The sequence below is a fragment of the Ictidomys tridecemlineatus genome, chromosome 5 (genome assembly GCF_052094955.1).
Source record: "Ictidomys tridecemlineatus isolate mIctTri1 chromosome 5, mIctTri1.hap1, whole genome shotgun sequence".
Classification (NCBI taxonomy): Eukaryota; Metazoa; Chordata; class Mammalia; order Rodentia; family Sciuridae; genus Ictidomys; species Ictidomys tridecemlineatus.
The window spans coordinates 71,033,105-71,050,375 of NC_135481.1; the positions used below are offsets into that span (position 1 = coordinate 71,033,105).

At 33.8% G+C, this 17,271-nt stretch overlaps 1 protein-coding gene across 2 annotated transcripts in view; it reads left to right on the plus strand.

Moving 5' to 3' along the window:
* Klhl28 (kelch like family member 28) overlaps positions 1-17,271 on the plus strand; it is a 39,332-nt gene that overhangs the window by 7,647 nt on the left and 14,414 nt on the right. For both annotated transcript variants that reach the window (XM_005331754.4, XM_040275956.2), the window contains one exon: positions 13,189-14,087. In XM_005331754.4, coding sequence (XP_005331811.1) covers positions 13,189-14,087 — 899 coding nt within the window. The remainder of the gene's footprint in view (positions 1-13,188; positions 14,088-17,271) is intronic.

Below are 17,271 nucleotides of genomic sequence, written 5' to 3' on the forward strand. Positions count from 1 at the left end.
TGTGTTTTAGTCAATTGCAGTCATCATTATATAAAAACAAAACCCCAAAACCAATAAATTAAAAGATAAAATTGATTACATTAAAGATTTTTGAATATAGATGGGTTAGAACAATATTTGTAGTATATGTAAAATATGTATCACTAATACAGAAAATTTCTAAAATTCCCTAACTTTTAGGAAAAAAAAGACTAAAGAAATGAACAGATGATTAATAATGCAAATGGCTTTTAACTGCATGAAAATTTGCTCAGTTTCACTTATACTCAAATAAAATAAATTAAAACTATATGGAGTTAACAGTCTCTCTTTATAATATTACTGTTAGTGAGGCTATAATAAACAGCTACTCTCACTCATTGCTGTGAGAATATAAAATGATAAAGGAACTCAAAAGATAAGTTGGTCAGAATCGCAAAATTACATTCTTTCTTATTCTCACTTATGTCCAGAATTGTTTAATGTAATCAGTTTTATCTTTTCATTTATTGTTTCTGGGTTTTGTGGCATGATGAGAAACTGTTCCTAATACCAGGTTATGAAAGAATTAATTCTTATTTTTTTCTACTACTTGGATGATTTCACTTTTTCCATTTTATATCTCTGATCCATTTGGAACTTATCCTGGTAAAGTATGTGAAAGGGATCTAATTTATTTATTCCATATGATTAATTCTTTAGTTATCCTAACATATTAATTTAAAAGTTGTCTTTTGCCACTGATTTTAAGGTGATGCCTTTATCGTACACTAATTCTACATATGTAAATGATCTATTTCTGTGTTTTCTACTTTTTTCTATTAATCTATTTTCTCTTACATATGTTATCATTTAATTCTGTTTCATCCACAAGAAATTTTATAAATAAGAAAGTTCAAGTATAGAATAAGTAATCTACCTGAAGTCATGTAGCTATTAATTACCCAAATGTAGATTTGAACCCAGTTCTCTAAGGCTCCAAAATTCATACTTTTACTCATTGTTCTTTCCTGCTTCCCGTGGTGCTTGCCCTTCCTTCTGTACATGGTTGTTATTGAGATAAATGAAACTGTGAGTGTAAAGCTATTTGATAAAGATGGGGTTTGTTTTGACAATGAGAAATTATTGCTTCTTTGAGTTATTTTTAGTCATTTATTAATGTATAGCCAAGAATCAAATACAGTCACAGTTGTAATTCAAAATTTTGGATGTATCGATTATAATTTACAATATTATTTAAGCAATTACATTTGTGCTGAAAATAGTTTAACTGGTTCTCAAACATTAAACATGTATAAGAATCACATGGAGAACTTAGAACAGATTGTCCAGCCTCCCCCCGACCTCCATATCCTTTCTGATTTTTTAAATCTGTGATGGGACTCAAGAATTTGCATTTCTAGCAGGTCCCCAAATGATGCTGATACTCTTGATAGGACCACAGTTTGAGGACAGGTTTTTAAAAACTCTGCATTTGAAAATGTTAATGTTCTATGAATTTCTAAGTCTCATTTCTTGAGATAGGAAAGTGGTCAAATTAAAAATTTTAAGAATGCATTATGGCAAACCTGGGATAATTCATTTTTAAGTTCCCTATTTTAATCTTGCCTTTTTAAAGTTTTTAGTTGGAATTGTTCTGATTGAGCATTAAAAGTATAATTTCTTTAACTCTATTCTTAATTGTTCATAAAAGAAATGAACATTATGTCATTCCCATGTAATATAAGGAAGAGAATGCATAGGTGCTCTTTTTTTAATATTTATTTTTCATTAGTAGTTGGACACAATACCTTTATTTTATGTGGTGCTGATGGTTGAACCCAGGGCCTTGCACATGCCACGCAAGTGCTCTACCACTGAGCCACAACCCCAGCCCCCATAGGTGTTCTTTTGTAAAGTTATCTTTACCAATACCATTTCTTTGACCTGTTTTTAAATTTTTAATAATTTTTATTGTTTTAAATGAATAAAATATTTCACTCACTGTTGAAGTGGTCAGAAAATATTTAAAAGGTTTTAGTGGTAAAGATATAGGAAAGTGAGACAAAGAAATAATATAAGGGTATAAATGTTGGGAAACAACTTTGTCACAGCACCCTGGTAGCATGCATCCATATAGCAAAGGCGTGACCTGCAGGACTGCAGCTTATCTGAGTCTTGGCTGCCTTTTGTTATTCTCTTAAAACACAAGGGTTTCCGAGGACTCCTAAGCCACTGTTATGAAGCCATCTACCTCTCTCTCTCTCCTGTAAGTCTGTCAGAAGATAATTTCTGTTAACATCCTTGATTGTGGTAAAGTATGGGCTTTTACTCCCCACCCCTTAGAATAGAGATGCAGAATATAAAACTGCTTAGCCACAGTCTAGATTGTATCCTTAACAATTTATGGGTGATATGTGAAACAAGGATCCAAGCAGTTCATTGTTTGGCTACTCTTCTTTTCACTAAGTGATAAACTGTCTAATTTTTTTTTTTTTACATTTACATGAGGATTTTATTTTATTTTTAGTTTATTTATTTTGGTACTAGGGATCAAAACCAGGTCTTCATGCATGCTAAGCATACACTTTTCCACTGAACTATCTAAATTTAATAAAATATCTGAATCTAAAAGTGGTTCGTTGTATCTTTATTGGTAGAATTAGGCTTTGGCCTTCCCTTGGTTGTATTTGTTCAGTTTGTAGTAAGCCAGCTTCCTTCCTTTTTTGGTATACATGGAAGGGAATCACATGGGTTTAGTTGACAAAAAGTAATTCTCTTTAAAGATAATATTGATAATGATAATAATAAATAATCTTTAATAATTACAGAGTAGTTATGTTTAGCACATAGATAAGCATAGTGAACTTTTCAAAAGTTTACTTTTTTGAAAAAAAAATACTATTTTGTCTGTTTTTTGCAGATGAGAAAACTGAGATTTTAAGATGACTTTCCCAGCCAGGCGTAGTAGCGCACACCTGTGACCCCAAAGACTTGGGAGGCTGAGGCAGGAGGATCACAAGTTTGAGCAGCTTTGACAACTTAGCAAGACCTTGTCTCAAAATTAAAAATACATAAGTATAAAGGGTTGGGGATGTAACTTAGTGAAAGAGCACCCCCGGGTTCAATTCCCAGTACTGCAAAAAAAAAAGACTTTCCCAAGATCACATGACTGTTAAATAGTACAGGCAATACTGAAACCTGGGCATCCCCATTCTAGAGCTCAGTCTGTTAAAATTATATTATCCTGCATAGGTTATGATTGATTGATTGATTGATAGATAGATGGATATCAGTGTGAATTTATGTATTGTATATGTAGATATGTCTATGTGTATTTAATAATCTATATTGTGTCATGCTTCTATATCATATGTAAATATTAATTTACCAGTTTGGGTTTTTTTTTGGTGGTACTGGGCATGGAACCCAGGGCCTTGTGCATGTAAGGCAAGCATTCTACCGACTGAGCTATATCCCTAACCCAGTTTTACCAGTTTTGAATTGAACAAACAAAAACTAGTTTATTAAAGATCTATTACTGTGGTCTTTTTAAATTTTTGGTCAGGGATTAAACTCAGGGGCACTCAACCACTGAGCCACATCCCTAGCCCTATTTTGTATTTTATTTTGACAGGATCTCACTGAGTTGTTTTGCACGTTCCTCTTGCTGAGGCTGGCTTTGAACTCACAATCGTCCTGCCACTGTGATTACAGGCGTGTACCACTGCACCTGGCACTATGGTTCCTTTTTATATTAAAAATGAATCTAACCGTAACTCATTGACTTGATTTAAGAATCAACAATGCTGTAATAGTTTGTGTTACATCAGTAGTACAGTGGATTTCTTTTTTCTTTCTCTTTGCATTGCTGGAGATTGAATCTATGGCCTTACGCATGCTAAGCAAATGCTGTACCACTGAACTTTATCCCCAGCCCAGAAATCTAGTAATGAGAGATAAGGTAATATAGAAAGCTGAATACCACTCAAGTAAACAACTTGAAAAAATCAGTAGTGCTAAGATAACTAATGTTCATCTAGGTTTTCCTAAGCGATAGGCAGTATTCTAAGTATTTTGTATGTGTAAACTCAATTAACCCTAGATGATGATGATGATGATGATGATGATGATGAAATTTTCATTCCTTCATTTTTCTCATGATAACCCTCAGATCTCTCTTTCTCCAGAGTAGCCCCGGTTCCATTACTCATAAGACATAATTTGAATTTCTTCTCTTTCCTAGATATTGAATTTGGATCCCTTTTAAAAGATGATCACTAAATCTGTTCTCTGGATATGGCATGACATTTACAAAACAAAGTGAAAATATCTCCTCTCTTTAAAAGTTTTATGTATTATAGTGTATTAATACAGCTTAAACCCACATAAGCTTATTGTATTAAAGTAGTACTAAAATTAAAATCCCTAAACTTCTGTACCACAGGTGTACTACAGATGAATTATTTCTCTCTTATTCTATACTTGTATAGTTGCTTTGGAATCTACTATAGAATGTTTACATTTATGCCTCTTAAATTTCTTATTAGATATCAGGTCTTTTTGGATCCTCATTTTGTTGTCCAGTTTTTGCTGTCCTTTGCAACTTCATGGTATCTATAAAGCACAAGAGCATACCCTGAGTATTTTCATCTTGATCTCATAGCATATCACTAGAACATTTCTCTAGTCCTCATTCCATTAAGTGTAGTTTACTCTTAGTTGTTCAACCAGTTGCTAATTTAGCTAAATGAACTATATTTCTATTTTTTAATTTTATTCTCAAAAAATTGTGAGTCTTTATAAAATTCTGTACTAGCCCAGCATGATGGTGCACACCTGTAATCCCAGTGGCTTGGGAGACTAAGACAAGAGGATTGCAAGTTCATGGCCAACCTCAGCAACTTAGTGAGGCCTATAAGCAACTTAGTGAGACCCTAACCTCAAAATAAAATTTAAAAAAAGGGCTGTTTAGATGTAGCTAAGTGGTAAATTGTTCCTGGGTTAAATCTCCAGTACTTAAAAAAAAAAAAGAAAATTTTTTCACTGACATTCAGTTAAAACATCTAGGGTACTTTCCTGATCTACAAGTTCAAGCACGTTGAAAAAAGAAACAAGGTTAGCCTATGACATGTCTTATTATTATTAACCTATCCGTGCTAGTCTTAGAGATCTATTCACAGATCAAGTCCTTAATAATTTTAGAATTAAAAAAAAATAATTTTAGGATGTTATCTGAAGTTAACTTCAATCTTACCAGATTATGGAATATACTATCTTGTTTTTGAAATTGTGTCCAGTGTCTGATGCTAGGGATTGACCTGAAGGGTACTTTACCACTGAGTTACATCTCCAGTCCGATTGATTGACAGGGTCTGGTTAAGGCTCCCATGCTGGCATTGAACTTGTGATCCTTAGTTGCTGGGATTATACGTGTATGCCACATGCCTTTTTATAGGTTCTTTTAAATATTTTGGAGCATAATTGTTTAATCTGAGAGAGAGATGAACTTATAAAGTAGTGATCTTCTTTTTGAACCATCTAATTTTCCATATCAGTTCACCTTTTCTGTCCATTCTTCACTTTACAGTCTGAATATTATTATTCTTGTTAAATTAGACAAATGAGAGATAAAGGGGGTATGTTTTATAAAACAGTAACACATAATTAAACTAATTGCATGTGATTAAACTCAGGGGCACTGTACTTTTGAGAATTGGGAGTTTGAAGTAAGGAGTATGAAAGGGGAAAAAGGTTACAGACAAAATTTAGCATGTGGTAAGATATTTGGGAGATAGCAAGTTTTATATAGAGCTGTAGTAATTATGTAAGCATTATAGAGTGAAAGTTCATTATGGGAAAGACAGAAATTAGTAAAAGAGATCATGGAAAGAAAGTAAGACTTAAGTGCTCTTTTAGCACCTCAAATTGTATGGAACTTTGTTTTACTAGATCACTTACATGTAACTTTCTGAGATGGATTAGGCATATTATTATTTTATGAATGAAAAATTTAATAGACTAAGAAATGTGCCAATTCCACCTAATAATACATGACCCAGTTAGGATGGAAATTAGTTATCTTTTCTCTCCAATTGCCTTACTGTTGTACCCTTTAACTCATAGTACACTTTTCACTCTTACATTTTATTGTTTTCATTATTTGATTTGATCCTCAAAAACCTTGACTTATTATTGTGATCTCATTTTGAAGATGAAGAAATTGAAGGTGAGAGAAGGTAAAATTAACTGCATATAAATAGGTAGGATTGCTTTCTTTATACAACCACCTAATTTCTTGCCTTTCCTATTGTTCATTCTTCACTTTTCAGTCTAGATATTAACTTTTGAGGCTAAAGGAATCTTTTAAAAGTCAACACTGTAGTCAATAATATAATATATCCAGGTCTAAACTTAACACCTTACAGTACCTGTATTTTTTTCTGAAAGAAAGTCACTACCAAGAAGTATCTTCATACTTGTTCATACCATGTTTGAAATAATGCTTTGAGAATTATTTTGGTAGATGTGTTTTAGTATTACTAGGAGAGATCAGACTGGGAGGATGATGTCAGCTGTAAGATGGCCATATTAACATATGTTACTAATTTTTTAAAAATGTTTTCCTTAGTTGTCAACGGACTTTTATTTTAAGTTATATATAGTGCTGAGAATCGAACCCAGAGCCTCATACATTCTAAGCAAATGCTCTACCGCTGAGCCACACCCCAGCCCCACATACCTTATTAATTGATTTAAAATTCAGCGGGAGATTTGAAATAATGAAATTATTGACCAAGATAAACATTTCAATATTTGGATTTTTCTGCTTAAAAACATAATAGCTGTGAAGTGCTATACTCATATCTGTGAGTCCTACCAGTATTTATATTATTGAATAGTGTGATTTAATAGTGCAATATTATTTAATAGTGTGATTAATTTTGTGATGCTTTTAAAATATAACAAAGCCAGGCATGGTGATGCATGCCTGTAATCCCAGCTACTTGGGAGGCTAAAGTAAAAGGATCACAAGTTCAAGGCCAGCCAGAGTAACTTAGGGAGACTCAACTTAGTGTTGTCTCAAAAAATGAAAAGGGGTAGCTCAGTGGTATTATACCCCTGGATTTGATTCCTAGTATCACAGAAAACAAACAAATAAATAAATAAATAAAATTGGAACCAAATCTTCTACTTTACTTTTCTCACCCTGATTTGTGTTTTAGGTGTAAGTGAAAGAAATAGGGAACAACTCATGTTATATAGATGTCTTAATGTTCCTTTTATCTGTTCTAAGCAGCTGTTTTGATCCATTGTGAAATATCTATGTATTAATTTCTTATGGCTGCTATAACAAATTACCACAAACTCAGTTGCTTAAAACAACAGAAATTTATTATTTCACAGTTCTGGATCCCAGAAGCATGAAATTAGTGTTAGTGGACTTTAAGCTTCTGGTGGCTGTCAGCATTCCATTCTCTGCCTCCATAGTCATAAAACCTTTTACTTGTCTGTGTCAAATCTCCCACTCTGTCTTCTTATAAAAGTACATGTTGATTACTTTTAGGGTCCTCTGGTATTATTCAGTATAATATTCCCATCTCAGAATTCTTAATAGCATTTACATAGTCCTTTTTCACCATGTTAAGTACCATTCATAGTTTTCAGGGATTAGGATATAGAGAGCTTTTTTAGGCTAACACAGTACTTATTGTCTTTGTACTTTTTCTTCTTTTTCATTCATTTTTCTGATCTTCTATTTTTATTCTTCTTTGTGTTCCAAAGTTGTAAACAGACTGTACATAATCTGAATTTATAATTAAGAGTTGAGTGGCTATAGTGTTGATTAGAAGACTCACCTAAATTGCCTTCAATATAGAACTTTGGGTTCTGTTCATAATAATTTTGTTGTTGAATAAATTGACAGTAATGATACCTTTCTTAAAGTATTGAATTTTTAAATTTTTATTTATTCTAATTTGTTATATATGACAACAGAATGCATTACAATTCATATTATACACACAGAGCATAATTCTTCATATCTCTGGTTGTACACAATGTAGAGTTAACACCATTTGTGTCTTCATACATGCACATAGGGTAATGATATCCATCTCATTCCACTGTCTTTCCTACCCCTATACCCCCTCCTGTCCCCTCCTACCTCTTTGCCCTATCTAGTGTTCACCCAATCCTCAAATGCTCCCCCTACCAACCTCATCATGAATCAACAACCTTATAGCAGAGAAAACATTTGGCATTTGTTTTTTTGGGGATTGGCTAACTTCACTTAGCATTATATTCTCCAGCTCCATTCATTTACATGCAAATGCTATGATTTTATTCTCTTAATGCTGAATAATATTCCATTGTATGTATATACCACATTTTCTTTATCCATTCATCTACTGAAGGGCATCTAGGTTGTTTCCACAGTTTAGCTCTTGTGAATAGTGCTGCTATTGATGTGGCTGTGTCCCTGTAGTATGCTGTTTTTAAGTCCTTTGGGTATAGACCAAGGAGAGGGATAGCCGGGTCAAATGGTGGTTCCATTCCCAGTTTTCCAAGGAATATCCATACTGCTTTTCATATTGGCTGCACCAATTTGCAATCCGATCAACAGTGTATGAGTGTGCCTTTTTCCCCACATTCTGGCAAACACTTATTATTGTTTGTATTCTTGATAGCTGCCATTCTGACTGGAATGAGATGAAATCTTAGAGTAGTTTTGATTTGCATTTCTCTAATTGCTAGAGATGTTGAACATTTTTTCATGTATTTATTGATTGATTGTATATCACCTTTTGAGAAGTATCTGTTCAGTTCCTTGGCCCATTTATTGATTGAGTTATTTGTTTTTTTTGGTGTTAAGATTTTTGAGTTATTTATATATCCTAGAGATTAGTGCTGTATCTGATATGCATGTGGTAAAAATTTGCTCCCCAAATGTAGGCTCTCTACTCACCTCACTGTTTTTTTTTTTTTTTTTTTTTTGCTGAGGAGAAGCTTTTTAGTTTGAATCTATCCCATTTATTGATTCTTGATTTTAATTCTTGTGCTATAGGAGTTTTACTAAGGAAATCGGGGCCTAATCTAACATGATGGAGATTTGGGCCTACTTTTTCTCTATTAGGTACAGTGTCTCTGATTTAATTCCTAGGTCTTTGATTCACTTTTGTGCATGGTGAGAGATAGGGGCTTAATTTCATTTGTTGCATATGGATTTTCAATTTTCCCAGCACCATTTGTTGAAAATGCTATCTTTCTCCAATGTGTGTTTTTGTGCTTTTGTCTAATATAAGATAACTGGAATCTGTGGGTTTGTTTCTTTGTCCTCTATTCTGTACCATTAGTCTACAAGTCTCTTTTGGTGCCAACACCATGCTGTTTTTTGTTATTATTGTTCTGGAGTATAGTTTAAGGTCTGGTATATGCTACCTGCTTCACTCTTCTTGCTGAGGATTGCTTTAGGTATTTTGGGTCTTTGATTTTTACAGATGAATTTAATGACTGCTCTTTCTATTTTTATGAGGAGTACCACTGGGATTTTTATTGGAATTGCATTAAATCTGTATAGTGCTTTTGGTAGTATGGCCATTTTGACAATATTAATTCTGCCTATCCAAGATCAAGGGAGATCTTTGTAGCTTCTAAGATTTTCTTTGCTTTCTTTCTTTAGCGTTCTGTAGTTTTCATTATAGAGGTTATGTTTTCCTTATGTAGTTTTCATGACATTTCATTATAATCTCTTTTGTTAAGTTGATTTTCAAGTATTTTATTTTATTTTTTAAGGCTATTATAAATGGGGTAGTTTTTCTTGTTTCCCTTTCAGAGGATTTGCCACTGATGTGCATACACGTGTTTGATTTATGGATGTTGATTTTATATCCTGCTACTTTGCTGAATTCATTTACTAGTTCTAGAATTTTTCTTGTGAAATTTTTGGGTCTTCTAGGTATAGAATTATATCGTCAGCAAATAGTGCTAATTTGAGTTCTTCTTTTCCTATCTGTATTCTTTTAATTTCTTTCATCTAATTGCTCTGATCAGTGTTTCAAGAACTATGTTAAATAAAAGTGGTGAAAGAGGGCATCCCTGTCTTGTTCTAGTTTTTAGAAGGAATGCTTTCAATTTTTCTCCATATAGAATGATGTTGGCCTGGGGATTAGCATAGATAGCTTTTACAATGTTGAGATATGTTCCTGTTATCCCTAGTTTTTCTAATGTTTTGAACATGAAAGGGGTGCTGTGTTTTGTTGAATGCTTTTTCTGCATCTATTGAGGTAACCATATGATTCTTTAAGCCCATTGATGTAATGAATTACATTTATTGATTTTTTTATGTTGAACCAACCTTGCATGCCTGGGATGAATCCCACTTGATCTTGGTGCACTATCATTTTGATATGTTTTTGTATTCGATTTGCGAGAATTTTATTGATAATTTTGCATCTATATTTATTAGAGATATTGGTCTGAAGTTTGCTTGCTCTGATGTGTCTTTGACTGGTTTTGGAATCAGGGTGATATTGGCCTCATAGAATGAGTTTGGAAGTGCTCATTCTATGAGGCCACTGGTGTGGCCCTCTTTTTCTATTTCCTGAAATAAATTGAAGAGTGTTGGTATTAGTTCTTCTTTAAAGGTGTTGTAGAACTCAGCTGTGTATCCATCGGTCCTGGGATTCTCTTGGTTGGTAGGCTTCTAATGGTGTCTTCTACATCATTGCTTGAAATTGATCTGTTTAGATTGTGTATATCCTGACTCAATTTGGGCAAATTATAGGACTCTCGAAATTTGTTGATGCCTTTGATATTTTCTATTTTATTGGAGTACAAGTTTTCAAAATAATTTTTAATTATCCTCTTTATTTCTGTAGTGTCTGTCATGATATTTCCTTTTTCGTCGTGTAAGTAATTTGAATTTTCTCTCTCCTCCTTGTTAGCATGGCTAAGAGTTTGTCAATTTTATTTATTTATTTCAAAGAACCAACTTTTTGTTCTGTCAGTTTTTTCAGTTATTTCTTTTGTTTCAATTTCATTGATTTGAGCTCTGATTTTAATTATTTCCTGTCTTCTACTGCTTTTGGTGTTGGTTTGTTCTTCTTTTTTCTAGGGCTTTGAGATGTAATGTTAAGTCATTTATCTGTTGACTTTTTCTTCTTTGAAGAATGCACTCCATGCAATGAACTTTCCTCTTAGAGTTGCCTTTGTAGTGTCTTAGAGATTTCAATAAGTTGTATCAATGTTCTCATTTACCTCTTAGAATTTTCAAATCTCCTCCTTGATGTCTTTTGCAATCCATTGTTCATTCGGTAGCATATTATTTAGTCTCCAGGTGTTGGAGTAGCTTTTGTTTTTTATTTTATCATTGATTTCTAATTTCATTTTGAGTAATACAGGATAGTATCTCTACTTTTTTGTATTTGCTAAGAGTTGCTTTATGGCATACTGTATGGTCTGTTTTAGAGAAGGATCCATGTGGTGCTGAGAAGAAAGCGTATTCACTCGTTGAAGGATAAAATATTCTATATATGTCAGTTAAGTCTAAGTTATTGATTGTATTATTGAGTTCTATATTGAGTTTCTTTGTTCAGCTTTTGTTTAGAAGATCTATGCAGTGGTGAAAAAGGTATGTTAACATTACCCAGAATTATTGTGTTGTGGTCTCTTTGACTCTTGAACTTGAGAAGAGTTTGTTTGATGAATGTAGATGCTCCATTATTTGGGGCATATATATTTATAATTGTTAAATCTTGTTGGTGTATGGTTCCCTTGAGCAATATGAAATGACCTTCTTTATCCCTTTGATTGATTTTAGCTTGAAATCTCCTTCATTTAATATGATGATGGAAACCCCTGCTTGTTTCCACAGTCCATGTGAGTGGTGTGATTTTCCCCAACCTTTCACCTTTAGTCTGTGGCTGTCTTTTTCTATGAGATGAGTCTCTTGGAAGACAGTTGGGTCTTTTTTTGTTTTTGATCCAATCTGCTAATCTATATCTTTTGGTTGGTGAGTTTATGCCATTAACAATCATGTGTTATTATTGAGACATGACTTGTATTCCCAGCCATTTTTGGTTTATTTTGGTATTTAGCTTTACTTGGTTTTTCCTTTGATTAGTTATTTCTTTAGTGTAATACCTCCCTCTGCTGATTTTCTTCATTGTTTTTCTTTTTTCTTCATGGAATATTTTGCCAAGGATGTTCTGTAGTGTGGGCTTTCTAGTTGTAAATTGTTTTAACTTTTGTTTATCATGGAAGGTTTTTATTTCATCATCAAATCTAAAGCTTAATTTTGTTGGATACAATTTCTTGGATGACATCCATTTTCTTTCACAGTTTGGTATATATTGTTCCAGGATCTTCTAGCTTTCAAGGTCTGGGTTGAAAAATCTGCTCATAAGTTAATTGGTTTCCCCCTATATGTATTCTGATTCCTTTCTCTCATGGCTTTTAAAATTCTATCCTTATTCTGTATGCTAGACATTTTTATTATAATGTGCCTTGGTGTGGATCTGTTGTGATTTTGTACTTTTGGCATCCTGTAAGCCTCTTGTATTTGGTTTTCCAATTCATTATTCATGTTTGGAGAATTTTCTGATATTATTTCATTGAATAGATTGTTCAATTCCTTTGGTTTGGAACTCTATGCCTTCCTCTATCCCAGTAACTCTTAAATTTGGTCTTTTTATACTATCCCATATTTTTTTGAATGTTCTGCTTATGATTTCTTACTGTCTTCATTGTGTTGTCTACATTCTTATAAGTTTTGAATTTTGTTGTAAAGTTTTTGAATTAACATGAATTTTTTTCCAATTACAGTTACTAATATTAAGAAAATAGCCAAATAGATAGTGTTGTTTCAAAACTTAATTTTGCTGTAAACAAGGTTCCCCTGACACATTAGCATTTTGTTTCCCTGGCTCAGACTTGAATTTGTTGAAGGAACAGTGTTTTTGGCAGAGTTTTGATCTAAAAGTCCATTGTCCAGAGATTTTCATGACTTGGAACATTTTGGGTCTCCATCTTGCAAGAAAGGAGTTGAATTATATGACTATTAAATCCCTTCTAACTCTGAAAGCTTATGTTCTAATATTAAGTATTTTAAAACCCAAAGAATACAGGAAAATGAACAATAAATCTGATTTTCATTGTTCTATTTAAAACAAAGAATCATACTGGCATGATTATTTTGAAGTAACTGTCCATGCTTTTGTTTTTCTGTAGATGGACCACACATCCCCGACCTACATGCTTGCTAACTTAGCCCACTTACATTCTGAACAGCTTCTTCAGGGCTTGAATCTTCTTCGTCAGCACCACGAACTCTGTGACATCATTCTTCGTGTAGGTGATGTTAAAATTTATGCTCACAAAGTGGTACTTGCCAGCATCAGCCCGTATTTCAAAGCTATGTTCACTGGAAACCTTTCTGAAAAAGAAAACAGTGAGGTTGAATTTCAATCCATTGATGAAACTGCTCTCCAGGCCATTGTGGAATATGCCTATACAGGGACTGTTTTTATTTCTCAGGATACAGTTGAATCTCTCCTTCCAGCAGCAAACCTACTTCAGATAAAACTTGTCCTGAAAGAATGTTGTGCATTTCTTGAAAGCCAGCTTGATCCTGGGAACTGTATTGGAATATCTCGTTTTGCAGAGACATATGGTTGCCATGACCTTTATTTGGCAGCCACTAAATACATATGCCAGAATTTTGAAGCTGTATGCCAGACAGAAGAGTTTTTTGAGCTTACACATGCAGATTTGGATGAAATTGTTTCCAATGACTGTTTGAATGTAGCTACTGAAGAGACTGTTTTTTATGCATTAGAGTCTTGGATCAAGTATGATGTACAAGAACGCCAGAAATACTTAGCACAGCTACTAAACAGTGTACGATTACCATTGCTGAGTGTTAAGTTTCTCACTAGGCTATATGAAGCAAATCATCTTATTCGTGATGATCGCACTTGTAAACATCTTTTGAATGAAGCTTTAAAGTACCACTTTATGCCTGAACATAGACTCTCTCATCAGACAGTCTTGATGACGCGACCTCGCTGTGCTCCCAAAGTACTTTGTGCCGTAGGAGGAAAATCTGGACTCTTTGCCTGTTTGGATAGGTAAATAGAAGGCTTTGTTAAAGGAGTGATATTTATAGATTTTTGTGCTTTTTAAATGTGCTAATTTTCTGTATTTTAAAAATAATTTGGTTTTACTTTTATTTGCTGCTTTTTGTTTTCCTCCCAGAATATTTATGTGGTAATTTTAATCACATTGTCATCCATTCTCTACAATACTCTCAATTATTAACCTTCCCTCCCAAGTGTGCACCTTTATTCATCCTGGTTACTCCTAACTTTTCTTTCATTTTATGTCTTTATTTATTTATTTTTTTTCTGGAACCGTTTACATCTTTACTTGGCTCAGACCAGCATGGAGGGGAGATTTATTATTGTCAGTTACATCCGAATATATTAAAGAAGAGAGCTAAGAACCTGTGAGGAGGGCAATCTGGGGGACAGGAATGTGGGTTTGAATGAATGAAACAGATCCTTGGAAGAACAAGCAAAGAAGTGAAAAAAGCTGGGCATGATGGCACACACCTGTAATCCTAGCTACTTAGGAGACTGAGGAAGAAGAATCACAAGTTCTAGGCCAGCCTCAGCAATTTAGCAAGATCCTGTCTCAAGACAAAAAATAAAATAAAAATGAAAAAGACTGGGGGTGTAGCTCAGTGTCAGAACATTCATGGTCTCAATCAATTCCCCAGTACCCCCCCCCAAAAAAAAAAGGCGGGGGAGAGGACTTTATGTGCAATTTTTGTTCTTCATTATAAGCATTTTTTCAAAACAATAGTAATAAATGCTTTTTTTAAAAAAAATATGTCTTATTTTTCAATAGACCTTTGTTTTACTTATTTATGTGCAGTGCTGAGAATCAAACCCAGTGCCTCACACATGCTAAGCAAGCTCTCTACCACTGAGCCACAACCCCAGCCTTAATGCTTTCTTTTCTATTAATTTAGAGCAGGAGTTGCCAGACTATCAAAGATCTAGCAAAGATAGATATATAGACTTCATAGGCACTATGGTGTTTGTCACATCTGTCCAACTCTACCTTTAGAATTTGCCAGTCCTTGATGCAAGTAACTTCTAGATTTTTAGAAAATGTAGTGTGATGTTATCTTTGCTTTTTCCTTGGATAGAATTTGCTTAAGACAAACTTTTGTTTGATATTTTTCAATAATGCTGCGCATTTCTTTCTGGCAATTTCCAAAACTTTGGTAGATTGCTTTTCTTTCTCCAGTGATAGGAAACTATTGATGTTGCAACTCATATTCTGAATCTTTTAAAAAAATTCTTACTATACATTTTAACTGCAGTCTTAAAACTAGTATTGTTGAGATTAGTCTATAGGTAAAGCATTAGTTGTGGTAGCTTCACACATTAATTGTTTAGTTCTTGTTCTTAAAAGACATGGATTATTGACGTGAAGTAAATGACTAATAGAATGGCAAAAAAATTCCAAATGTGAATGTATGGTTTAAAAGTCTGGTTGCCTCTTGGTTTCTTAAATATTAAAAATAATGAAATAAGTTATTGAAGAGTCATAAAAACTGTTCTTGTCTTTAGACCCAGTAATTCTTTTGTCTTCCAATCTATCATAATAAAATTTAAAAATTAAAAATATCATTTGCACAAAGCTGTTCATTGCAGCATTATTTATAACTGGAAAAATTGGAACCAACCTGAGTGATCATTCAATTTAATTCTTCAAAAAATTCTAATAACACTGTTAGAAATGGGCCTTTAACAAGCTCATTTAGTAAAAGAGAAAATATTTGCATAGATAATTGTAATACATAGTGTTAATTCAGTGATAAAAGATAATTCTGTGGAAGTATTAGAGGAAGGTGTTTCTCCCATTGGAAGAATTTAGAGCCCAGACGCAATGGCACATGCCTGTAATTCCAGCTGTTTGGGAGGCTAAGGCAGGAGGATTACAAGTTAAAAGCCAGCTTTAGCAATTTAGTGAGGCCCCTAGCAAATTGAGAGATCCTGTCTCAAAATAAAAAGGGCTTGGGGATGTGGTTAGTGATTAAGTGCGCCTGGGTTTAAACCCTAGCACCAATAATAAATAAATAAATAAATAGATGGATGGATGAATGAATGTATTTAGGAAGAATTTTGTACAGAAGTCATGACCAAGGACAGTGGCATGGTATAATATGAGATATGCAGGAAAGTAAAAGCTGTTTGGTATTTGGAAGTCTACAGTTCTGATTAATAAGTCAAACAATGGTGAATGTGAACTGAATCAAAGAAGTTATTAAATGCCATGATAAAAAGAAGATTTTTATGTGTATTGCACAACTATTTTAAATAGGGTACTGAAACAATCAAGATTAGTCTGTTAAGTCATTTTGGCTACATTGCAGAGAAAGATTGAGCAACCAGGATTAACACCACAGTGATTAGATCAAAGAGTATTATAGAAACACAGTCAACAGATTATGAGGTCCTGGATTAGGGTAGAACTAGTAAAGACAGATAAGAGCAACATTTTTTTTTTTTCCTTTTGGTGATGCTGGGGATTGAACGCATGGCCTTGTGCATGTGAGGCAAGCACTTTACCAACTGATCTATATACCCAGCCCAAGAGAGCAATAGTTTAAAAAGTGTTTTAAGAGAGGAAATTGACAGGAAAGAGTTTGGATGGATAAAGGGAAAGGATGTTCAGGAAAGGCAGGAATAAAAGGAGAATGAGATTTCTTGAACAAATGATTAGTTTGATTATATACCAAGAATTGAAAATGTGTATTTAAAAGAACAAATGAGGGCTGGGGCTGTAGCTCAGTGGTAGAGTGCTCGCCTCACATGTGGAAGGCACTGGGTTCAATCCTTAACACCACATAAAAATAAAATAAAGGCATTGTATCCACCACAACTAAAAAAAATATTTAAAAAAAAAAGAACAAATGAAAGTTATGGCTTAGTGATGGCCTTGCTAGCTAAAGAGATTAGCATGTATAGAAGGGAGCCAGATATTTTTCATCAAGACGAGGGGAGAAAGACCTGGAAGTCATTTTAGAGAACTGAGGCTGCCACTTCTATCACAGGCCCAGAGCTCTAGGAGACAGAGTGTTTTGGGGGACATGTGAGGACAGCCCATTGCCTATAGCCAGCTCAGATATTTGCTCATATCATTCCAGCACAGCACTCACTGGCTTCCCCAGTTTTGACTCAAGCAGAGCCAGCTGTGTTTCAACCCTGTGGCTAGTGCAAGTGGTAAACCTTGGCAGTG